The sequence below is a fragment of the Cuculus canorus genome, chromosome 2 (genome assembly GCF_017976375.1).
Source record: "Cuculus canorus isolate bCucCan1 chromosome 2, bCucCan1.pri, whole genome shotgun sequence".
Lineage (NCBI taxonomy): Eukaryota > Metazoa > Chordata > Aves > Cuculiformes > Cuculidae > Cuculus > Cuculus canorus.
This window is the reverse complement of record NC_071402.1, coordinates 100,102,001-100,128,399: the sequence shown is the minus strand read 5'-3', so window position 1 is coordinate 100,128,399 and position 26,399 is coordinate 100,102,001. Positions and strand designations below refer to the sequence as shown.

Below are 26,399 nucleotides of genomic sequence, written 5' to 3'. Positions count from 1 at the left end.
AGAACTGAACACAGTACTCAAGGTGCGGTCTCATCAGTGCTGACTGCAGAGGGAGAATCACCTCCCTGGACCTGCTGGTCACGCCGTTTCTGATACAAGCCAAGATGCCATTGGCCTTCTTGGCCACCTGCACACACTGTTGGCTCATGTTCAGTCGGCTGTCAACCATTACTCTCAGGTCCTTATCCTCTGTGCAGCTCTCCAGCCACTCTTCCCCCAGTCTGTAGCACTGCATAGGGTTGTTGTGCCCCAAGTGCAGGACCTGGCATTTGGCCTTGTTGAACCTCATGCCATTGGCCTCAGCCCAGCGGTCCAGCCTGTTCAGATCCCTTTGCAGAGCCTCCCTACCCTCCAGCAGATCCACACTTCCTCCCAGCTTAGTGTCATCCACAAACTTGCTGAGGGTGCACTCAATGCCTTCATCCAGGTCATAGAACAGCCCTGACTTGTAACACAATCTGAAATGTAGCTTTGCTTTTTTTTGCCATGTGAGCTATATTCTTTGATCTCTGAAAAATTCTGAGGGGTCCTTTTTTTGGAAACTCTTGCATTCACACAAGATCATAAGGCCTCTAATCATGAATAGAGATGGAAATCTGATATGTAAGCTGAAATTGATTTAAAGGTACAAATGGAGATCTTTATTCTTTCCGTTTTCAGAATTGGGCTTTTAATTTTAACTTTCTTTTGTTTTTCTAGAACATACTCTTCTAAGAAATACACCAGAAACAAATTTTTAATGTTAACTTACTTGAAGAGGCATGGACATGCAAGTAGCTTTATGGATAAGATGGAGAAAAAAAAATAATGTCATTTGGCACCTGCACTACAGGGAATATAGTAATGCCTTTTTTAAAGCTGCAGTTTTTCATGGGGCTTTTTAACGTTACTTGCAAGTTGAAGATAGTGCCTTAATAAACTAGTTTGTTTTTGTGAGTGCGTAGCTCTGGTTGCCAAAACCCTCTGTGAGGTGCTCTATTCAATGGAAGTTTTGCCTAACAAAGATGCAGGTGAAAGTTGTCCTGAAAACTTGATGCTCAGTGTTGTTACTTTACAACAGTTAAACACAATTAGTGCCTTTGTGAGAATAATGAGTTAGTGAAGGTCATTGCTCTTCTCCCTGAAATCTGTTACTGTCTTAGACATCATAGCCTTGCTCCTTTATCCCATAAGATTCTACATCTTGTAGAACCGAGAGTCCTGATTGTTCTTCTGGTGACATTCCACTTTCTGGTGAAATTCTTGTGTCTGTCTCATTTGTATTTCCTGTGGGAGAATAATTATTATGTCACAAAAAAAGTATCTGGAGTTTCTTCTTCAGCATAATGCTGCTGTTCGAGGAGTGGGACTACTTATAATTTTTAAATGTGTAAAACAAAGATACATGATTAAATAATAAAAGTTATAATAATATAAAATCGTTAATTGCTCATAATGAGATGTGGGTTTGGGTTTCTTTTTTTAGAGCACCTCATCATAATACTCTTAGTTGGCATCCTTTGCAAGACAGTAATTCAACATATGATTTCCAACCAAAAATTCTTTGCCTGAAGGTGGTGTCCTATGCTAAACCATCTGAAATAGGGTTTTCAGAGGGTCTTACGCAATTCTAAAAATACTTTCTGCAGTTTTCTTACTTCAGCAAGACAACAGATAAAAAAGACCTACTTTGATAGGTACCCAATGGTACATACTTCTAGAAGTTAAATGGATAAGGTGTACTTAACTCTGTTCATGTTTGGTATATACTGTAATATCTGAGCTTTTTTTTTTTTTAAGTCTTATGAAGCTGTGTGGTTCCACTGTCTCATTTATGTTGCCAGGTTGTTTTACCCTCACTGTAGTCTTTCCAGGCTGCATGGAAGAGAGGCTTTTTAAGGGGAATGCAAAACTGTCAAACTGACTCGAGTCAGAGAAATTGCCAAAGTAATTGTGTTTGATAGGAGGTTAATGTATTATTAAATCAGGTTGAAATGCGAGGAAGTATACTGTTGATAACTTCTGTGGTTTGGTATGTGTCATAATGCATCCACACATGCTTTCAGAACTGCATTGTCTTGCTGTTTACTGTTATGGCAGTCAGTTGGATAAAGCAAGAATGATTACGTAGAAAGGTCATGGTGCAGTGGGAAAATGCAACGGAGAAGGCGCTAAATTACTATGGTGACCCAGTTTCTGTTCTTGGTCTGTCTATATAATCTTCTGTGCATTCATTTAGCTTTCTGTACTTCCGTTTTCCAAGCCTCGTATCATCTAAACAGACATGACCTTTCATTAATTGGTAGTGGAGCTTAATGCTAGTGGTTCCATCAAAACACTGTTGTAATGTGATATTTAAAAAAAAAAAAATAGTTCTGTCCGTGGAAAACATGGACTAAGACAACTTTTGTTTTCTTCTCCAGGTTCAGTAGTTTTGAAGGAACTTCTTTGTGATGGTAGATTGAAGGGTGTTTTCCAAATGTATTGAATTACATTATACCTGAAAGATGTTACTTGCTCTGGAAGATTAGCTTTCATCAAAAATAGTTCTGTCCGTGGAAAACATGGACTAAGACAACTTTTGTTTTCTTCTCCAGGTTCAGTAGTTTTGAAGGAACTTTTTTGTGATGGTAGATTGAAGAGTGTTTTCCAAATGTATTGAATTACATTATACCTGAAAGATGTTACTTGCTCTGGAAGATTAGCTTTCATCGTATTTGTCACTCTTGCATGTGTACTGTTATCAACCCATTCTAGAAATATATGCATTCATTTAGGTGAACTTGGAGACCTGACTGGTGCTTCTGCCTGAGTTTTTAAAATTGCTATAATGCTTCTCTGACAAGAATATGGACTAATTGGAGTCAAAGCAAAAACTTGTATCTCTGAGAGGAAAACAACATAATATTTTTTCTTTGAGGTCAGTTATAAGTGAAAACACTTTCTTAGAAGAATGAAGAAATTTTACTGCTGTTGGTCATTGACATCTCCTCATCCAACTGATATTAAATGTGTTCATATAGTTATAGTCTTTGAGACTATGTCCACTAGAGAGCAGCAAATCCCTGTGTTCCTAGAAGCTTTGGCTCTTCGGCTGATTTGGCATTGTTTTCTGCTTGTAAAGGAACAAGAGAGTGTAGCTGTAGAAGGAAGTAGTGATATATTTGTGCTGTGGAAACCATGCAGTTGTGTGTAACAGTGTATGGTGTCTTGGCAGGAGACCAGAAGATAGTGGCATCTAACTGGAACAAAAGTATTAATTGTATCAATTGCTCCCATTGGGATTTTTGTAGCAAAAGAGAGGGGGAACAAAATGAATGAGGAAGACAAGACACCAGTTGCTCTTTATTTAGTCATGTGGTTATCAGTGTGTCTTCAACTTCACAAGATGAGGAAGATGAGTATGTGTAACAAGGCCAAGCCAAACCTCATTTTTCACTTCAGGTAACTTGGCCTCTAATGCAATGTAAATATATCTTATGAACTGTCTTACTGTAGGCATTCACGTGCATGCGTAGTTACAGTCAGCCAAGAATATTATTTAAATAGAAAAAAAAAAGTGTCATGGATGAAGCAAGTCAGATAAAGGCCTGCTTGTTAAGGAAGTTGAAATAGCAATGTGTGCATATTTTAAGAAATTTTTAATGTGTTAAAAAATTTGTTCAAGTGTATATTACAAACACACCAACAGGAAACCCACCATTTATTGAAATATATGATATGCAAGGATAGTGTGAAATTCAAGGTAAGCTGTGGCCTTAAACTCTTGAATTCGAGTGAAACACCAAATCTCAGATTTTCAGCAACTTTTGCTTTGCCATTTATTAATCCTCACGCCTTTGTTAGGAGATACTTTTTTATATACTCTTGAAAAAAGGCTTGTTTATGGCTCAGTGCATTGTGTATTTTGGGCAGGAACGTTTAAGATTATAAATGCATCTAATTTTCTGTATTTTAACCTTTCTCCATGCATGTACACAAGTTGTATGCTGGCTTTTAGTCTCTACAGATGAACAAGTGGAATCGAAGTGTACTGGTGTTTTTATTGTTGCCATGCACTGGTTTCTGTTTGGCCTCGGTCTTGTAAATGCAGGAAGGAACAGAGAAATAAATTTGTAGTGGTAGTCTTCCTTCTCCAAGAGCTTCCTCCATTTAAAGAATGAAAACTAGTTATGTTAAACATCAGTCTGTCATTCCCACTTCTCTCCCCATGTCCCCTTCCTTTACTTCAGGAATTAGTAGTTTTGGTAAACCAGGAACTTAAGTAAGGCAATGTTTTCCTGTAGCTCTATTAATAACAAGTCTAAACCATATTCTGCCTGATAGAAGAGTATATTCTCATGTCATTCAGGGATTTTAATGATGATGAAGCCTTTATATGCCTTTCCTCAATGCAAAATTGAAGCCATCAAGTAGCATATAAAGTATTGATGTTAGGTGGACAGCAGCATCCGATTTGTCGCTTAACTAAAATACCTGTAGTTATTGTGAAAAAATGGCCTTATTTTCATTGGGTTTGAAAATAGCAGAATTGCATGCTATGGATGATACATAGTCTAGACCTTTAGTATGAGGAACTATAGTAGAGTTTCTTTACTTGGAGGAACATTTAGGATTGCAGCCTTTTTCTCCTAATATATAATTCTATAAGGAGAGATTACTTAAGCTTTCAATTTGACTTTTTAATCTACTCATTTCTTAATTTTTTCTTGTCGCACTGAAAGCCCTTGTAGAGTTGTTTAGTGTTACAGTTCTGTGTTTATGAGACCAAAAAGATCATAGGCCTCAGGTTGTTTCTCAACTCAGAATATGTGCCAATCCTAACATTAATGTTTTTTCTCAATGCAGCATTACAGTGTTACTGCCATCTGTGTACAAAAGACAACTTTACGTGTGTGACAGATGGGCTATGTTTTACCTCAGTGACACGAACTGCAGACAAAGTCATACACAATAGTATGTGTATAGCACAAATTGATCTGATTCCCCAAGACAGGCCGTTTGTTTGTGCCCCCTCCTCCAGAGATGGAGTCATTACTTTGCCTCATTGCTGTGACAGAGACCACTGCAATAAAATAGAACTTCCAATTCCAACACCAGGTAAGGGGGTTTGTTGTATTTGACTTTTATTTGTTAAACAGAAAATTCTGGTTGAAGGGACATTTCCAGTTTTGAAGTTTTAGGTGAATTTGAAGGCCTAACATACGCCTTCGATTCTGCAAATAAAATTTCAAGATGTTTGGAACAAGGAATTTAATCTTCTAGGTAGGGATGTTAGAGCAAGTTTTAAAGTCTTATATGCAAGTGCAATGGAAACTGAAAGTAAGCATGTAGTCGCTTTTGTCGTTTGTAATACTTACTTTGCTTCTTGAAAAAGCTACTGTGTAAAAGTTTTAACAAAGACGTTGAAATAATTGAAGATCACTGTGAAATACAGTAAATTTAATTGCATAAAAAGAAATAAATAGTTTTACCATTTTCTTTTATTTTCACTGTCAGGCCCTACTCCAGGAAAACCAGCTTCTAATCTAGGACCTGTGGAACTGGCTGCTGTCATTGCTGGACCTATCTGCTTTGTCTGCATTTCACTAATGTTGATTCTGTATCTTTGTCATAATCGTACTGTAATTCATCATCGTGTGCCAAGTGAAGAAGATCCCTCACTGGATCGTCCCTTTATATCAGAAGGAACTACTTTGAAGGATTTAATTTATGATATGACAACTTCAGGCTCTGGGTCAGGTATTGTCACACTACTCGTTTTATTTACTCTGAGGTTAAGAGTCTTGTTAGACGTCGAATTTTTTTAATATTGTTGAGTCTACGCTGCAGAAATTACTAGAAAATTACTTCCATGTAGATTGATTCAATATCAGTGAATATTCAATATATGGAAATAAGTGAAATAAACCAATTGAGTTGCTTCTACCATTCCTCCTCATTCTGATATGCAGGGAATATCAGTCAACTATTGTAAATGTTTCCTCTATTAGTAGGTTTCTGTGATTTATGTTTTGTTCTGCACAGCATATCTAAATTACCATCTTGTGTGGTTTTGAGAGGATTTAAGTTTTCTTTCTTTTAGCTTTAAATTGAAAATTCCTTTATATCTGTAGCTATTGGCATAAGTAATATTATGAATTGTAAGTTCTCTCCTTACAGAAGACATTTTTTTTCAGTTGCAAATAGCTATTTTTATGTGTATAGAATAGGTGCAGCATGCAGACCACGTCTGAAGAATCTCTATTCCTTGGTTTCATGAGTTTCTGTTGTAGTTCTGACTTTAACAGACGTTGCTCTGGGAGGATGAGGCAAGTAGTCTGTTCACTGCATATAGTCTTTGCTGTCGTAATCCTGACATAGATGCTTACAGGATTGTGATTGTGTGTCATAGAAAGATGGTTTAATAGGTATTGATAGGAGATGATTAATTTATACAACGATTTATCTCTGGTCTGTGTTAAGGAACAAGACATCAGGCTGTGTACTGAAACCTCTTCTTAGCCTTCTACTGTATAAAAAGTTCAATAAATTAACGCTGAAAAGTATTCGTACTGCCTTCATGTGTATGTGCTGAAACCTTCGTAGAGTACTTTCTGTAAGGAAGTACTGGTGTTTGATTCTCAACTACTGAATTCTTTACTTTCCCAGAATTGGTAAAATTTGTAACAGCAAACCCCAGGCATCTAGGTTGTATTTCTTTCCCAAGGGCAGTAACTGGTAAGACTGCTTAGAATCCATTTATCGAGTAAAATCAATGTAACTTGCTGAACATGTTAGAACATAGGTCACAATAAGTCATCTTTAGTCATTTCTTCACTGAGGAAGGTGAGGTAGATCTGAGTGTGTAGGCAGTTATGTTTCAGTTGAGAAAGTTTTTGTGTGTCCAAATAAGATTGGACTGTGATAGGGTAAGTTGCTGTCTGGTTAGACCTGAACCTTTAGTAGTTTGTGTTTATCTCAGCTTTCTCGTTTACAGTGATGACCAAATCAAGTAATGAAAGTGATTAATAGAACTTCCAATATATCAGGCTAGAACTTGATAAATGCAAATGCTGGATTTATTCCCCCAGATATGCTCTTTCCAGGAGAGGTATACAGAATTAAGAGGCTTAGTAAGAAAATATAGAGTCAGATCTACATTTCATGGTAAGCAGGAAGGTATGATATATAATTGTTACACTATTGGGAGCGTAAAACTCTGCAGGTGGAGACTTCCTAAAGTAGGCTGAAAAGAAACTGTTTTTTAAAAAGAAGTTAAACCTTAAAGGAGCTGCTAGTTATAGTGCTCTTGGCCTGAGAAGTTGCAAGAAACACATTGGAGAGATACAGAACAGACTCTGGTGGCCTAAAGTAAGAGTTCTTCTTGTTAAATTCATGCTGAGGGATCAAAAGAACTTGCAGTCAAATAGAAAGATTCTACTGGTTTTGTATTATGATATTCTCTAAAGAGAAGCATGTAAAACAGAAGTGAGCAAAGCTCTAAAAATTAGTTCCCTACTTAGATCAAAAGGGAGTAGGATTAATTTCCTGCAATGATGGATAGTAAGTTGTTACAATTATTCAGTCTCTGCTTCTGTTATTATTGCTCTGTTCCATGATGAACAAGACCTGAAACGACTAGACGCTTGGTGAAACTTCTAAAATAGATCATTCAGCTGAAGCTGCAGTTTTTAAGAGAAGTTCAAGTCTCTTGGAGCTGAGATGATTTTTCAGATGAAAAAAATTCTTCACAGTAAGAGTCATTGGGTACTGGAACAGGCTGCCCAGGGAGGTGGTCGAGTCGCCTTCCCTGGAGGTGTTTAAGGAACGGGTGGATGAAGTGCTGAGGGACATGGTTTAGGGAGTGTTAGGAATGGTTGGACTCGATGATCCAATGGGTCCTTTCTAACCTTGTGATTCTGTGATTCTGTGATGTGAATCTCTGAGTATGAACTACATATTGTATAGACATATTGAGATGCCCAGCTGCTACTCTCCAACTCACAAATGACAAAGTAACTTAGTTGCAAGGAAATAGGAAGAATTGTGTAAAATGGGGAGGAGCTTTGGTTATTATTGGTAGGTGACTTCAAGCGGGAACTCTGTTTACAAATTCAAAGGGTCACAAAAATCAATGGAAGGTGTTAGTTAAAATGAGTAAGGACAGACTGAGGGAGTTGGGGTTGTTCAACCTGGAGAAGATAAGGCTCCAAGGAGACCTTATATCAACCTTCCAATACCTGAAGGGGGTCTCCAAGAAAGCTGGGGAGGGACTGTTTACAAAGGCTTGTAGTGATAGGACTAGGAGCAATGGGTATAAACTGGAGATTTAGACTGGACAGAGAAAGAAATTCTTCACTATGAGAGCAGTGAGGCACTGGAACAGCTTGCCCAGGGAAGCTGTAGATGCTCCTTCCCTGGAGGTGTTCAAGGCGAGGTTGGATGGGGCCTTGGGCAGCTTGATCTAGTGGGACATGTCCCTGCCCATGGCAGGGGGTGTGGAGCTATATGAACCCTTTCAATCCAAACTATTCCATGATTCTAGAACTCCTTTAAAACTTTTCTGTGGTTCATAGGAGCTTGAAGAGAATGACATCTTTCACAATTCACAGGACTGGGTTTTTATTACTCTTCAGAAGAGGTCTTCTGGGCAGAGATTTATGAAAAAGAATACAAACAAGAACAAAGTTTCAGCAGCTGCTGTTGTTGGCTACTTTTAGTGCTTTAGAGCTTAATTCCTTTATTTCTGAATTATCCAAATCAGGTAAAAACTTACGCATAGGATAGCCATTGGTCCAAACTAATCAGAGTACAGTTAAGATACAGAGTAGAATCATAGAATGGTTTTGGTTGTAAGGGAGCTTGAACATCATCTGGATCCACCACCCCTGCCGTGGGCAGGGACACTTTCCACCAGATCGGGTTGCATAGCCTCATCCAACCTGGCCTTGAACACCTCCAGCAACAAATCTTTGTTTAAACTCTCAGAAGTCTTGAGGGTACTTTGTTATAATGTATGAAGATGATGATGAAGGCTTCAGGGATAAATTGAATGACCATGGCAGAATACAAGTTGCCATATATTACGAGCTGCTGTTGAATTTGACATAGGCTTGAATTATTTTGTCCTCTTATTTAGCAAACTGACTATTATCTTTCTTCAGGCGCTGTTAAAAGAAGGTATACTCCAAGAGCTTGAAGTACAGTTGTGCCCAATGTCTATGTCAAAGGCTGTCTCCATTGAGCTACTTCCCAGGCAGCCTTGTTCACAGTAAATAGTTGCTCAAGTTCCTAGTGATACAGAACCTGTTTTTACTCTATAGCAAGCAGAGGAAACTGCTGAGTTAAAACAGAAAATCTGTAGGGAGTTCTCATAGATATACTAGAATACTGGAAGCCATATTTATTTCAGCAGCATAAGAGAAAAACAGAGCTGCAGAAACTAGAAGCAGGTTGAATCTTGTAAATATTTTAAAAATAAGTATAGGAACAAGGTGGGTGGATCACAGATAGCAAGGCTTTTATTGTACTGTGGCATGTTAACGATGATTGGTGGTTTGTAATGTGAAATTGGAATGCTTCATGTTTGGAGATTTAGAGTTTAGTATCTGTTTAGAGGTTATCTGATATCCTTGGGCAAAATTTTTCAACAAGAAGGGATATATATAAATGGTACAGCAAGTTGAGAAATGTGCATCTGAATCAAAAAGCATACAAATAGTTTCCTAGAACAGCTGTAGGACAAAGAAAATGTTAGGCATATCACCCATTTCAGGTATACAAAATCAACTTGTATTTGACATTTGTCTGGATTTTGCAGCAGTAAGTGCTAAGAAGGAACCTTTCTCTGCCCAACAAAGTCAAATTTTACATTTCCAGGGGTGAGTTTGGTCTTGCGGTTATTGCAGTCTGGCCTTTCTTGCGTCTCAAAGGTGTGTCCATAAAGAATGCACATTAGACTTCACAGATGAGCCTCTGCACTTCAGGCACGCAGCACAACTGACCTGAGTACAGCTATTGGAGCAAAAATTTTAACTTTCTTAGTAGGAATTCTTGTCTCTCAGAGCTATGGTATCCATTTTCTTCCCCTTTCCTTTCTTCACATAGGTATATTGTCAGCACAGGTAATACATTAAATTCCTTTAGGTCTGGAAGTCTTGAGGAACTCTTCAAAACACTGCTGTGTTTTAATTTTCACTCCTCAGACTAAGACACAAGAATGGCAGTGCTGCTGACTAGATCATATGTCCTAGTGCTGTAATTCACAAAGACTATCCAGGGATCAAGAAGAACTAGTTATTTGAGGTATTATTTGGGATTTATTTTTTTATAACTTAAGGAAATAAAGATGTTCTATCAGCTATTGGAACAGTGATTATGGAGTAATAGATGTCTTTGTAAAATGTGTGATGTAATCTTATAACAAAAGAGCTTATTGTGAGCAGATAACCTGGCCAGTGGCTTCATCCAGCAGTGTAGTATCGCTGCAGAATTCTGTGGTGAGCTTTGCAGTTACAACAGGAAAGATTTAAAATAAGCAAAACCCCACCCAGGTTGGGGGATGGCAGTGCTTCTTGGTGGTTGTATAAATTACAGAAGCACGTTATATGAGGTGCTGTGAGTTAGAAGCACGTAGGCATTCCAAAGCTATAAAACCTTCAAGAGGTAAGCATTTTTCTCAAGTATTACAGTGAAGTGCACAGGAATAGCCCAGAAAATGGCAAGCGTGCTTTACAAGGGCATTTTCATATTTTATGGTGGCTTGAGAGTACTAAGAGGCTACTATTGTACTTGGCCATGAATATGCGCATTTGACAGTCAGTGTTGCTGATAAGCCCTGATTGCTTCATGGTTTGTTCTTTTTTTTATTAAAATAATATTTTATGGATCAACAACAGTCAATTCTAAATTGAGAGGAAGTTTGTACCTTCTTTTTAACAACTGTATGGGCAGTTTGAGGATAATATCTTTAAATACTTATATTGCTAGCCTTTAAGGTTGAACGTAGTATCTTACCTACATGCATGTAGCAGTTTACAATGAGCTGTTAAAATTTTGAGAGTTTATTTGCATTCTAAGAGAAATATACTAATGGGTTATGGATCTTGTATTTCATACTTGTAAGTACTCAGTGATGTTTTAAGGTCAACGTTAAATCTTCTTTTTAGGTTTACCTTTACTTGTGCAAAGAACAATTGCAAGAACTATAGTACTTCAGGAAAGCATTGGTAAGGGTCGCTTTGGAGAAGTCTGGCGAGGAAAGTGGAGAGGAGAAGAAGTTGCTGTGAAGATCTTCTCTTCAAGAGAGGAACGCTCATGGTTTCGCGAAGCAGAAATTTATCAAACAGTTATGCTGCGGCATGAAAACATCCTTGGATTTATAGCTGCAGACAACAAAGGTTGGTGATATGAATTAATTTTGCTCATTGTGTACCTGGTCAAGAGATGGTAAGTGGAAGGCAAAATGCTGTTTCATTCAGTAAATTTAATCTGAAAATAGATGTTTTACCACAAACAGTCTTTAAGTCTTCTGTGAAGAAAGCATTAACAGAAAATTATTGCCTTAAGGAGGTATCAAATATCCACACGTATCCTGGATTCTTGAAGGGCTCTTTATTTTGTGGGAAATTCCCAAGTAATTTTAGTGTAGTTGAAGTATACATGCAAATAGTATTCTCTTTAATTATCAGTAGATTAATTTCAAGTTTCTATTTCCATATAAATCTGTAGAATTGGAACAGCACCTGAGAGGTTGTGCGGAAATTTTCCCTTCTCCAGAAAAGGGTTAGCTATAGCTAATTTGTTCCTAACCGACACTTGTGCAGTTCGTTATCCTCCAAGAGCTTGCAGATCTACAGCATACCAGGCAACTCCTTCCTGCAGCATATTATGCTTATTATTAGAAACTGTCCTACTTTCATGCCTAAAGTTGTATTGCATATTGGTAGCACTGGTGAGATCTTGGGTTTGCTCTGATGAGGACTTAGTGGAGTATCTGGAGCATGGTTTTAGAACTATCTTCAATGCAACTGATTTACTATAAATGAAAATCCATCTCTGCAGTAGCCTTAGTTACTATGTCTCACTTAAAATTGTAAAGGATGTATTGCAGTACCTTGGCTATAACTATTAACAAAATCTATATGTGGTTGCGCATACCAGTGTCCCATTTTGCCCCAAATTTGACTGCTGTGTAGAGGAGGGTATGAGGAAGGTTTCCTAAATGACTGGGTAACTAAAATAATTTCCTGATTGGTGGTTCAGGTTCCAGATGCAATAGGATGAAACTCCATTTGACTTTGCCATTGTTAAGTTCTTTGTAATATAAAGTGATATGAACTTGTTTCTGTTGTTAGTATGATGTACATAAAAAGACAAAATCCGTAGTTGATAGCTCATGCCATTATAGGAGCCTTTAAGGCTTTCGGACAAAGCTCTTCTGTTTTCTTGAGAACTAGCTGGTAATTGGTTTGTGAAAAATGGATAAAGACGTATTTGCAAATGCTGCTATTCTTGACTGCTTTCTAACAGTATTGCTGTCTGAGCACATGTGGAAAGCTTGATTATTATTTTTAACTTGTCAGTGCAGAATTTTCAGTAGAACCTTCTGAGTCCTCTCAGTGAGGAAGTATGCACACACCATTCTTTCTGGGTTACGCATTCACAAGTCCTGAATATTGAAGAAGGTTAATACTTGAGCTCTTATTTAGAATACTTCAGGCCACCTGTATCTGATTAAATGAGAGAACATAAAGGAGATAGTTCTTCTGATTTAGCAGCTGTGCTATCGTGGTCCTCTGAAAGGAACAAGTGTATTGCAACATGGCTTAAAAACACCTGTTAACAGTCTTTCACTGTAGATGCTGATGCTAACTGATAAATGCTTATCAGGTACCTGGGGCAAGATGAAGTACTGGTTCACAGCTATAATAGCTGTGAAGGATTTGCATCTCTTTCTCCATAGGGCAGAGTGCTGAATGCATTTGGAGTTACTACAGCCTAGCTGTAGTACACGAAGACTGTAAGAATCTGACTGTATGTCTGAGACTTTGCAAGAATGCCTTCAAATATATAGCAATACAAGAAATTACTTGTGGAGTCTCAATTCAGGGCTTGCTGAAAGTTTCAGTGATATATGGAGAACAATTCCCAGGAGTAGGTTCTCATGTATCGGTTATGCTGAGGACTCATACCTCATAACATGTGGTTTGTGGTGTAAATGTGGGCCACTGTCATGCTGCAAATCTCGCTAGTGGTAAAAACATGTTAACTCTCCACTTTATGCAACTGCGTGTAATTTTAAAACGGGAGAGCAGGTTGCCTTCAGGTAGAGGGGTACATGTATAGACTAAAAAGTGTTTGCAAGCACGGATAGATCAACTGAGTCAGTGGTGTTCAGCTCACATGGTGGAATCATAAGGCTTGTGACTGAGCTGCTGTCTTCACTCCTTGTTCTGCTCTACTGTTTAGACATTCCATGTACCTTGATGGCATATTCTCCTCCTCCTCTACTTCTCCACAGCTGTATGGTGTTCAGAAGGCTATGGGAGCTGGTCCAATCTGTCCGCTTTCTCATTCCAAAGTTTACTGGGAAATAGGTGCTGCCTTTAAGCTAGTTCGAGGGCTGAGAATCAATGAGTGATTTTAACTGCAGTTGTGTTCTGTCTGGCTAGTGTGTTTGTGTTCTGGGTGGCTCTTTACTTAGCCAGCAATATATGTTTACTCTCAAATACTGCTAGGTCAGGTGAATTAATTACAGTAACTAGATTAAGTACAAGAGACTTCAGGTAACTCTATGCACTCGAATAGTTTTGTCTATCCATTCCTTCCTCATAACTGAAAGTAGCACTTCCCTAGGTGAAAGCTTTTTGTTCAGTCAGACTACCTTATGTGGTAAGTAGATCCCCAAGAATGACGTTAGGCAGTATTTTGCAGAGAAATGAGCAGAATTCGTTCCTCTTGAGAAAAGTAATGGTTGAGCCGTTTATTCTTTTTGAAGCTCAGGCTTTGGCCTGAGAAGAAGGAATTTGACTGGGAGGTCTTGCTGATCTGCACAGCTCAAGAGCTTTTCATGAATTTAATCAGATGACTGTCTCAAGCTGTTTCACTAACAAAATATCAGTCGTCTTCCAGACAGACAAAAGTGTTCTCCTCTTTCCCCCCATCTCCCTGAATATCTAATTTTTAAGTGTTTTCTCTTAGAAATCTAGTTATAGAGCCCATTTGTATTTTATCTTTTCATTGCTTTTTCCTGTTTTTCTTTCTGTTACATTATCTGCATATCAAAAAAGGGTAGTGTATCCCATTCTGTTCTTTGAAACACTCTACTAAGTGATACTAGACAACACATGCAGTTAGACAGTTTCTGTAACTTCATATTTAAACCTCGCTTGAGATTCTTGGTCATGGTGATGTGTATATAAACTCTAAATTAGGTTACCTTGTCATGGCAGGCTGTGCTACTGTATGTAATTACTTTTTCTTATCTGATAATGAAAATCCCTTGGTTGAAAGCTTCATGCCAGATGCTATTTACTGTGAAAGATAAAAATACTCAGGCTCAGTTAATTGTTACTTCCTAGTAAGTATTACTTGGTAATAATTAACTACTGACAAGAGTATAAGGCTACTTAATTTTGTCATAATGTGTTCTCAGATTGCTAAATAAATGTGTAGCTTATCAAATATAGCAGAGTAAAGAAAATTTAGTAGGTCCTGTCTAATAGCTGGACGTGGTACTTATTGCTGCATTTCAACTTGTCTTTAATATTATTCATGTAAACTTGGATGTAATTCTGTTCCTTCTTAAAATCTAACTGGAGGGCCACATATGACATACAATTGGAAAAAAAACTCCTTTCAAAATGGATAGTCAGCCCAGCTTTGTATTTTCTCCTTTGGAAGGAAGGTAAAACCAGACTGAATGTGAAGACTTGAGGGTAATTAGAAAGATGAAACTGTAGTAGAAGGGTCTATGATCAGCAGTGTATTCCCTTCTTGGGTGGGTGTTACAATGAGGAAAAAAAAATTATGAGAAGACACGATAATCTTGACCCAAAGCAAAGATAGTTCTTCAGGAATTTGACATCTTTAAAAGATCTGTTGAAACATGACGTGTGGTAGATTACTTAAAATAGACTATTTATTTCTCTACCTATTGTTACCTAATTTAAACACCTGCTGATATATCTCATTCATAAGAAATCTGACAAGAAATCAAATACAGAATCAAGCAATGAGTGTATATAGTGTTAATGCACAGGAGAGGATTATTTCAGGCAATTTAGGTTCATAACTGATGAAGCAATAGAATAAAACTGAATGAGGAGACTATTCTGAACTGATTAGTTTATTTTGAACTACAGCTTTTTGGAGTTCTTTTGACTGTATGCATCTGAAAGCAGTTTTTATATGCCTGTGAACACATAACTGTTTCTAATGGTTCTGTAAAAGTGTTTCAATCCAAAACTGTTGGATTGACTTTGCAGAGATCATAATTCTCTTTAGAAAAGATCATGTTTAATAGTATACTGAGTTCTGTGAGTTCATGCTTGGATATGCAAAGTAGCAAAAGAAGCAGCAGTCCCAACTATAAAATAATCCAAGATTTTTTTAAAAAAATATATTTTTCATTTCCTTTTTACTTTTATTTTTAAAAAAAAAAGCTTAGGAGTCACTTCTGTGTTCGTATCATAAGAAGGTTCCCACTGCAACAGCAACTTTCTAAGTCCTTTGCAGGTTAGAGCATTTGACTGCTTTCTTTTGCCTGTTTAAATTAACAACTTGGTTGAGACTGTTCTGTGACTGTAGTAAGACAGAATTCTCTTGCCATTATTAGAATTATTTGAATGTAGACTAAATTTTTATTTCCCTTCTCTAAAGCATTTAGTGGCTTTTTAATTACTTATTTTTAATGGCATCACTGGCCTGACTAGAAACATGCAAGTAGAAGGGATGCTAGGAAGTTTTCCTACCCCTACTCAAGTGCTTATTTAAAGATTAGCACAAGTACTTCTATAAAGGTAGTTTTTGTGAGTCTGTAGATCAGGCATTTTGTGCCTCTGACTTTTCTGGGACAAGTGTGTTCTTTGAGGAGAGTGAAGGAAGAGGGTAACTAAAGGTAACAACGTCTTATTTGGAAACTAAAGATTTTTCAGTATATTTATAATAGGAACTAACTTCTGAATTTACTTCTTCCTCTTTTACATATTTAGTTCTTCAGTATGCATTTTGATAATCTTTAGGGGCTACCATGTAATGAGAACTTTTTTGGCTTGTGCTGACTTTTCTCACTTGTTCTTAGAGAGTAGTGGCTGTATAATTCAGGATAGAGGACCGACTGAAATCTTTTATGGGATAACTAGTCTTTTATAGATATTAAAGACTTCTACAAAAGTAGTTAGCTATAAAAACATCTCAGATTGGCCACAGGAGATTTAATATTATAACAATTGAAAAACCTATTTGGTGGCAGGATTATTCTTTTCTGGGTATATTTCTACTTCCTAGGTCAAAAAACATTTCTGCCTCCTTCATTATTTGAATTCTTTAATAGTCTTCTCTGTGGCTTGAGCTTTAAGATGTTTTGTGTTTAATAATGTGAACAATTTAGTTCTCATCTGTCATCTTTATGCCTTGGGATATCTGCAAATGTATTGTGTCCTGTCTTGTTCTTAATAGTTCAATGAAAAATTATAAAGCAAACTGGTTATCAGTCTTTTTCATTCTCTTTACCCTTGTGCCTCTGGAAGCCTTGATTTTGGCCAATCACCTAGAGGTCGCCAGAGGTGGGATTTGATTTTGGTTTTGAAGTTACATGTCCAACTTCTGCTTGCAAACTTCTACTCCAGGAGGAAAAACCCACCACCTGCTGGAAATTGTCTCCCAGGCTGAGGCCAGATAGGTTATGGGAAGACTGAAGGAGTTACAGGGCAAAGCTTGAAAGACCTTTTTTTTTCAAATGGGTAGCTTGGACAACATTTCACTGCAGTGGTAGTGACAGGATTAGTTTTCTGTTATGCATTCAGCGCTGTTTCCCCCCCAGGCAGAAAAGTCAGAGAGAAGCAGGGTGAGTAGTTCACCTCATAGTGGCATCAGCTTTCTGTGGTTAGTCTTTTAGTTTTACATGAGAGAATACTTGCTGAACTGTTCAGAAAGTCTTGCAGTCCCAGCCCTTACAGAGGCATTTAAATGTCACAGGGACAGAAGTAAAGATTTAAGAGTCTAGTTGGCTGAGGTTACCTGCAAAACACAATTTGTACTTTGTAAGCATTGTCACATATTCTGTTTGCTTGTCTCTGTGGTATTCATGCCAGTGTTATTTTGCAGATAATGGTACCTGGACTCAGCTGTGGTTGGTGTCAGACTATCATGAGCATGGATCGCTCTTTGATTACCTGAACAGGTATACAGTAACAGTGGAAGGAATGATAAAATTAGCTTTGTCCACTGCCAGTGGTCTTGCTCATCTTCACATGGAAATTGTTGGCACACAAGGTAATCTTATGGCTCTTCAGCATGTCATGTGGATAATACTGGATTTTTTTAAAACGATACATACATTGCTCTTTCTGCTATAATTCTTTTCTTGATTAGAGCATTCAGCCTTTTCAGGGTGTAGTTGCTTTGCATGCAGCTACTTATTTATGTAATGAGAAGGCAGCTGAACTGAACACAGATACCCAAATTAATCCCTTGGGGAACTGAGTGAATTGAAAAATGTCTGATTTGGGCTTGTGGTAATTTCTGAACTGATAGAACTTCTTAATTCGGAAGGGGTTTTTTACTTTCTAAGGAAAGGAAAGTATCAGGTTTTGTGATGTAACAATCCTTCCTACAAAACATCTATTAAAAGGCATTAAATATGGTGCCTGTAGAATTGTCTCAACTTTGTTTTGACATACCACTATGGGTTTCTTTCCAGAGATATTAGAAGCTTTCGTGACACATAGTATGTGTACGCAATAAATATTTGCAGGGAAAGGAGCAGTGGAGTGGAGTAATACAGTAGATATTTAAGGCACTTTCCTGCACAGCCAGTCAACAATGAATCAGTTCAGGAGTTACCTGAAAGCAGCAGAACTGGAAGGAATTCTGTAACTTCAAACAAAGTCTGCACAAGGCCTAGAATAGCAGTAACTGTCTTTTCTACAGATGTGTTACTTCTTTTTTTTGTTTTTCCCTTACAGGCAAACCAGCGATTGCCCACAGAGATTTGAAATCAAAAAATATATTGGTAAAAAAAGAATGGAGACCATGCTGCATTGCAGACCTAGGAACTGCAGTTAGGCATGATTCAGCTACAGACCACAATTGATATTGCCCCAAAATCACAGAGTGGGAACAATAGAGGTAAAATGATTAACATGTGCCAGGTGACATTATAATAAATAATGCTATTGTTTTCTCATATCCCATATAGAAGACTTCTGTGGGTACAAACACGAACAGCAGGAAATTCTAAATAATGGCAGATAGAGTTCCTCAGCGCTTCCTTGCCAGCTGGTGATTTTTTAGACAGTTGGTGCTTAAAAAGCATGTTGGAACTTAGTAGCATCTATTACTAGAATATGTAAAATACCAAAACATTGTAAAAATGTTGGGCACACGCTATGTATTTAAAAAATTAGGAGAGTTAATGACAGCTTTAGAGACTGCACTGCTCTATTTTTGTTCTTTTTGACTTGTGTTGCATGGAGATGTTGCTTGCAGTCCAGTCTGGAGTACAAGACAGGATATCAACAGTGAAAGTGAAGCTGGTTTTTTTCAGTTTGAAGCCTATGTGGTAAAGCATACGAGGTCCAGAGTCTTGGATGTAAGCTTTCATTGGGATCGTATTTTTGAGAGAAGTAAAGAACCCTAAAACTAGTGGGCATCTTGTCATCTGATGCATGAACAGACTTATCAATGGATGAGTCAGTATACTCCCTCTCTTTTAATTTTATACTCTGCTAGTTTGGAAATGTGGATTATCTTGTTCTCAAAAGAACTGAGCTTTTTAACTCCATCAACATAAGTGTAATTAAACCTATCTGGTGTAGTTTAGATTTATCCCTGCTGGACTTCCAGACAATAATAGCTGGAAGCTGTTCTGAGGAGAAGATTAATTTTTCTTTACTGATCTGTGAAGCCATACAGCATACAGACAGATAGCAACACTAACAGTGAGTCACAGCAACAAAGTTGTGATCTGAGCAATTTTATTGTCCTTTTGATGCTTATAGGTCAGGTGGTATGTCAAACTGAAGTCTGAATAAACCTTTCAAGAGAGTTGTGTGGTAGCCCAGTGGTTCAGGCTGTACACAATTAACTTCAGCATATGCCCAACAGTGCTGGAGTAAAATTCTGTGATGTTGCCTGATCTCCAATCCATACATGAAAAATATTTCGTAACTCTTTATCTAGTGAATGATACTGGGGGCGGGGGATTGGTGTTTTACAAAGAACTAGGATGCCCCTTTAACTGTGGCTTTTTGGAAGAAAAAAACCTTTTTCTAGGGCTCAATGAAGAAAAGCTTTTGTGAACATGTACTGAAATTTTATTTCACTGACAACTTTATTGCTGGAATTAGTTTTTTAAAATCTGTGTTGCTAATCATGCTTTGGCAACTGCAAAAACACCACAAAAATAGTCAGAGGAAATTTTCTGAACCTCCTATTACATTACAGAGTACTCAGTATTATTCCTTCTCCAAGTCTCCAGTAATCATTGGTAGTAAAACAGACTACTTTGCAATGACAAATTCCAAACTTAGCTGCGTACAAGGAGCATTGTTTGAATTTATTTTCTTTTACACCTACATACCAATTAAAAATGACGTGCAAATCAGTTACTTTCTTTAGAGTAGTCTTTGGAGAAAGCATGCTTTCGGCTGTGTCTTTAGATCCCACTTACAAGATGTCTTCTTGCATAGGCAATATTAAGTTGCTTGTTCATCTCCTTATGCTTCTTCACAAGAGCAAAAACTATAACAAGTCTCTTGCTGCAGTACGACAGCAGCAGGAACTTAAATGTTTTCCACCTTAAAAGCATTAATACACTTCTACATTTCTGAAAATTGTTCATTCTCGTAAAGGGCTTGGTCCCCACTTCCTCCCTCTTGTGCATCTTAGATAAGTAACTCTGTACCTCTGCATAATTTTTCCATGATAAAGTTCAGATTTTACCTGTTCAAGTGACAATATTAACTCCAGTTGACCACCACTGCTGGTACCTCTTCTGTGTATGGAAACTCTGTATGCAAGTTATAAGGAGATGCAAACTAAGTTGATATTTTTCTAATCATTGTTGTGAACATCTATGGTGTAGGCGAGCAAGCAAGACTCACTCTTAGGTGAGTGATCTAGGTACTATAGAAGGTGATCCTTCTCTGTGACTGAAATCTTTATTTCTTTTCTGTTTCAGAGGCTTAGTTTTTACCAGAGGGTGTGAACTGTGTGCTTTCAGAGCTCAGCCTGCAGCATAAAGCAGGGAATGTGAGCGGGTTTTTTTTTTGGTTTTTCTTTTTGAGAGTGTGGCCCAACCGTTACTTTTGGTAGTTGAAATAGCCGCCTGTGTTTAAAAAGAACTTTGACACCTTATCATGCATGCTTTTCTGCAGTTCACCTAACTTGTATAAGCAGAATCTCCTAAGCTGTGCTTGTGAAGAACCGGCTCGGTGAAGGGAAATGGTCACTCAACATGTTGCACTGTGGTCCTGTTTGACACCAAGCTCCCCTATATGTTGTACAAGAAATTTAGGCCAACTGTGACAGAGCTCCTTTATCCCAAAATGGGGTGGGGAAAGAGGTAGTCAGAGACACCTCACGTTTGGCAGGGGTTTGCTCAATGATAATTTGTAAACTCTTTGTAGACTTATCCTTTCATTCTTGGAGAGTACCTAGCTGCAGACCTTATTCAGATGGTCAAAGTTAGTCTATGTAGAATATTCCTCTCCAGAACCTAAAGATATTGCTTCTGACAAGCAGTGCATTTCCAGTATATAAGCTGATAAGGAGATGCATGTTTCTCTCCCTTCTGTCTGATAGCCGTAAAATGTCTAATGTGCTAACCGCATTAGATGACCTACTTGCCTTTCACCTCTCTTGTTCCAGCAATAATCTCTCAGACTTTTTGAGCAGTCAGTCACCATTCTGAGTTATGGAAGCCAAAGCCTATCTAAATGCATTGATGGAGGATCATGGTAAGAGGTCAATTTGCCAATAAACTCAATGGAAGTCCCATTTGGGGGGAGGAATTTTTTCTTTTGAGGGTATGAATTCAGCTCCGTTGCCACATTCAGGCCTCTAACAGTCTTCCATGTTAAAATCCTTGTCCTTAGGATGATTCACAGAAACTGAGATAATCCCCTTTACTGCTTGTATAAGTGATTCTAGCTGACAGTCTTACAACATGGCTAGGGTTTTAGGTTTGGTGTTTTTCCACTCTTTTCATCCCTGTGTGATCTTCAGATATATCAAATACTCTTTCTTTTAGACCCAAAGCTGATGACTATACTGTCAAGTGTATGAAGTAGCCTAAGATTATCCAGTAATTCAGAATCCTTGTAGAGTCTTAAAACACCCACCACAATCTTGCATTCTTGATTTAAAAGTCTTTGATATGAGTGGCCCAGAATAATTTGTTATCCATGTCAGAGATTGACATATGTAAGCTTAACTTAAGGACTCTGCTTCCATTCAATAAATGCTGTCAATGTAAACCTTATGTTCATCTTTAGACAGTTGTCCTCTGCCTGTGCTAGCTTATTAGTTGTGGGAAATGCCCAAGTACCCTACAGGCAGCTCTCATGTAGGCCACCCTTGTTGAAATTCTGGACTACTGGTTGTATTCTTGTTCTTTTGTTGATAGCCCTTGCTTACTTGTATGTATGTTCATTTCCCATAAGACACAGTAATGTTGGGAGTTCTGAAAGGTCTGATGCTCCAGAAATTTAATGTAGTGTGTCTTGTATTCTGCCTACCATCCCTAGTACTAGGCAAAGAAAATCCTGCGATTACGTTGATTAAATGAAACTCAGCCTCTGTGGCTGTTCTAGAGGTTAGGCTATTGCCTGACGCTGTACTCCCCTCCAGTAATCTCTGCATGTTGCTCTTTTACCAGTTAACGGTGCTCTCCAAAGCCCTGGTGTCATTGTTTGCCTGCTTCATAAATGCATCACCTTGATATTGACGGGGCAGTGATGAGGAGAAACATGCTGAACCCTAGCTATTACATATTGGATTTAGCTACTAGAGCTAAACCAGATTGAGAGAGCAATACTGCTCTTGATGCTGACTGATACAGCAAGTTCTATTCATTCTTTGCTGCAGTCAGTGAGGATGCTGCTGTTAGTTACTCTCACAATGTGGTTCACCCTGATGTTTTGCTTGATATTCCCATACTAGACCTAGTCATGAAACAAGGTAACAATTACTTGGGTGTGGTGACCAGGTGGAAGTCTATCACAGATTTTTTCTGTTGCAGAAACGTTGGTAAAGTAAACTTTTCTTGTGACCACAGTTGTTCATGTGTAACCCAAATAAGATTTACTATTGAAAAAAAAATAGTTTGGCATCATTTGTGATGGGACTGAGACTGTATGATGAAGAATCAGTTACTACAATGGTAGGGAGCCTTTGTTCCCAAGAAATCCTTACCAGTGCTGCTTTTTTTAACCTTCATTGACCCTGTCTTACTAGAGGCTGTTGTAAGTGGTTGCTCGGGTCTTCTACAGATTCCAGGAACCGAGTCTTCCTCCCGCCTGCTTCTGGGCCCATACTCCTGTGTCTCCAAAGGCCTGGGGCCTCGGTCCATCCAAGCTCATGCATATGGCTGCTAAGGATTGAGACTGTGTAGAAATACAGTTAGGATTTAATAAGAGGATAGCATACACTGCAGCAAGCAGGCCGGGGCTTGGTGACAGGCAAACTGGTTCTTGCAACTGCTGCTTTGGTATCTTACCTATAGCCACACTTTCCTCCCAGTTAACCCTTCTAAACATTCCTTGATAAGCATTGCATAGTCCCACAGGTCTTCCTTGAGTATCCGCAGACCATGTATTCCTCTTGTTTCCCACTTACTAGCAGTTACAACATTCAGACCTGATTTCTCTAAAGCTATGCTTGGAGACTTATGGTCTTTGTCATTGTCTCTGTATATCTTGTTTTTCAGATTATGCCTTCTGTTTATTGTTTCATGTTTTACTTGTTTCGTCCTATTCCTTTGCTTGCTCATCTCGGTTTACTTATTGTCCCTTTGCAACGGAAAGGGTCTTTGAAGGAATAACCTTAATGAAGCAGAATTTTACTGTCTCCTTTTTTCCACATAAATATTTAAATTTCATTTTGAGACTGAGCAGTAGCACTGAACTTTCTGTCTCAGTAAGCATTTATGAAAATTAAATATTTCCTTAATTTTCTTTATTTTAAATAGGTACATGGCACCTGAAAGTTCTGGACGATTCCATAAATATGAACTATTTTTGAGTCATTCAAACGAGCAGACATCTATGCAATGGGATTAGTGTTTTGGGAAATAGCTCGGCGATGTTCAATTGGTGGTATGTGACAAACTTTCCAAAATTGGACTTACTAAGGAATTATAAGTTAGTCACAGACCTGAATAAGTTTGAGTAAACAGCATGCCCTAAAAATGGTGCAAGATAATAGCCAGTATGTTTCAGACTTTCTAACTGTTGATCCTGTAAATAATGACTGATTTATGTGATCTCTTTGTAATTTATGAACCATACCTCCTGAAGAAAATAGGAAAGATCCTTGTCTATATTATTTTTTTAAAACCTTTATATAGAGGGGAGAGTAGCATGAAGTTAAATGTCCTTGAGAGCAAGGGGCAAACACCACAAGAAAGGGCTAGCTATAATGTGTTCAGATAAAATCCATACTTATTTTAAAATAAGACATGCCCACTATAAATCACATGCCTTCAAGAAGTTTGTATTTAGTGTACCATGTGAAAGATTTGCCTTAGGTCTATCTTTTCCAGACATATAAATTTCAAGATTAGGAGTTCTTCAAGGGTAACGTAAACACTCCTAAGGAAGGTTAAGGATCATTTATTTTTATATTTATATATGTCAGTCACTATAATGTAATTTTTTAAAAAGAAAACCAGAAATGAAAAATATAGAGATCAAGAACATTGTGAAAAGTGAAGACAGTGTAATTTACTGTTAGCTAAAATAAAGCTATTTTTAACCTGTTACAGGAATCCATGAAGATTACCAGTTGCCATACTATGACCTTGTTCCTTCAGATCCTTCTGTTGAAGAGATGAGGAAAGTTGTGTGTGAGCAGAAGTTAAGGCCCAATATTCCAAACAGATGGCAGAGCTGTGAGGTATTAACTAGCCTTGCTAAAGCTGCTTTAATAGGCACTAAAGCTTTTTTTTTTTTTTTGAGTTCAGTGGCTTAAAAATTATACTTGTTGTTGAAGGGAGAAGGGTTGCTTCTAGGAAAACTTAATTACTTTTGACTTTAAATTTTTAAAATTTTTAAATTTTTACTTTATTGAATGTTATTGATCCTTGGTTATACATTAATATTTAATGTAATTTCACAAAATTTTACCTAAACCTGCGTGAAGGATTCTAGGATCCTGTGAAGCATAGGTGGCTCTAACATGAATTAAAACTAGTCTGAATTGTATTATACAGGAAGCATCACTGCAAATACATGTTGTGAGAGTTGTACTACGTCTGGGTGGGATTGAGTTAACTTTCTTCATAGTAGTCTGTGTGGTACTAGTGTTTTGGATGTGTGACCAAAACAGTTTTGTACACACTGATAGTTCAGCTATTGCCGAACAGTGCTAACACAACTTCAAGGTTTTCTCCATTTCTCACTCTGCCTCCTTCACTGTGAAGTAGGCTGAGAGTGGGCAAGAGGAATGAGAGATGATGAAAGGGAATGTAGCTGGGACAACTGACCCAAGTTGATCAGAGAGATGTTCCGTACTATGCAGTGCCATGCTCAGCAGTGAAACTGGGGGTAAGGCCACGTTTTCCAGGGGTTGTTGTTGCTCAAGAACTGGCTGCGTATCAGTCTGATGGTGGTTAGCAATTGTTTTTGTATCACTTGGTACTGCTGGTTGGGACACAAATGGTATCTTCAACGGTCCTGTGCTGCCTCATGAGAATGCTCGCTTGGCGCTAACTTACTCAGGGGTCTTTGCCCTATCATTATTTAGTAAAGGAATATCTTATAGATTAGCCAAAATAGTGGCCTTGGTAGTTTCTGTGTCTCAGAATTTGTACTGTATGAAAGATCATAGAATCATAGAATGACTAGGTTGGAAGGGACCCACTGGGTCATGGAGTCCAACCATTCCTAACACTCCTTAAACCATGCCCCTCAGCACCTTGTCCACCTGCCCCTTAAACATCTCCAGGGAAGGTGACTCAACCACCTCCCTGGGCAGCCTATTCCAGTGACCCTTTCCGTGAAAAATTTTTTCCTGATGTCAAGCCTGAACCTCCCCTGGCGAAGCTTCAGGCCATTCCCCCTTGTTATTAGGAAGCAAAGACATGAGTAAGCTAGAGACTTGGAACTGAAGAGAATGTGTGTGTGGGCAGTAGTGAGTGAGCTCTTGCCTTTCCAGCCAACTTTGTTCATACTGCTTGTTCTAGGAACCTAAATAGAGATAGAACAAATGCTTTCTGATTCAGAGTTTGTTAGGAGAACAGCTGCAGTAGGCTGCAGCAGGAGCAAGAGATTGAGATCTGATGTGCTTTAGATGGAAGGGAGAACTGAGTTGTGGCATGTGTGAAATGAGTACATGTGTGAAGGTCCGATATAAGAGATTGAGTGACAGAACACAGACAGGAGAGAAAGGTGATCATATGCACTAACAGACTGTGGAGTAATTTTTTAAATGCTCCCATTCCGATGTTGCAAACTTAATTAGCAGATCAGTGTAATAGAGCCTTGAGTGTAAAATCTTTGATGTAGAGCTGGTTTTTTTTCATCTCCAGTTTTTATATTATTTGCATTTCTATTTGTGTAGTAGCATTCACAGAGTTCAAAGAATGGCTGTTTGAAAAATAGAAAGATTAAAAAAATGTTGAGTCATTTCAGATCTTCAATTTGAGGAAGACAGCTGATAAGCTTCTGAATTGCTACATGTTGAACTAACTCCTTAAAAAGCATTCTATGACTGAAGGAAGTGATTGAGTATATTCCCAGCTATGCAGCACTTCTGTGTTAATACAGAGTACCTCCTGTTTTCAGCTGGAGGTACAATAAAGAAGAGTGTATTTTTGTATAATGCGAAAATTCAGAAAACATTTACAGACAGGCCACTAATTTTTAATTAAAATATTTTTGCATCAGCTGAAATTCTACTGAAAAATACTAGTTCTTCTATATAGTGTTTTGAAGAATTTTATTTTTTTGTTAAGTATGAATTTGAGGTTCTTATACAACACAGTCTTTAATGCA

The 26,399-nt window shown here is 38.0% G+C and overlaps 1 protein-coding gene across 1 annotated transcript in view; it reads left to right on the top strand.

Annotated features, from left to right (window-relative positions):
- Window positions 1–26,399, top strand: part of LOC104055753 (TGF-beta receptor type-1) — a 33,533-nt gene that overhangs the window by 2,660 nt on the left and 4,474 nt on the right. The window contains 9 exon segments of the mRNA XM_054057116.1: window positions 4,828–5,079; window positions 5,479–5,721; window positions 11,130–11,360; window positions 17,290–17,457; window positions 18,150–18,268; window positions 18,270–18,312; window positions 23,393–23,421; window positions 23,423–23,501; window positions 24,170–24,300. Coding sequence (XP_053913091.1) covers window positions 4,828–5,079; window positions 5,479–5,721; window positions 11,130–11,360; window positions 17,290–17,457; window positions 18,150–18,268; window positions 18,270–18,312; window positions 23,393–23,421; window positions 23,423–23,501; window positions 24,170–24,300 — 1,295 coding nt within the window.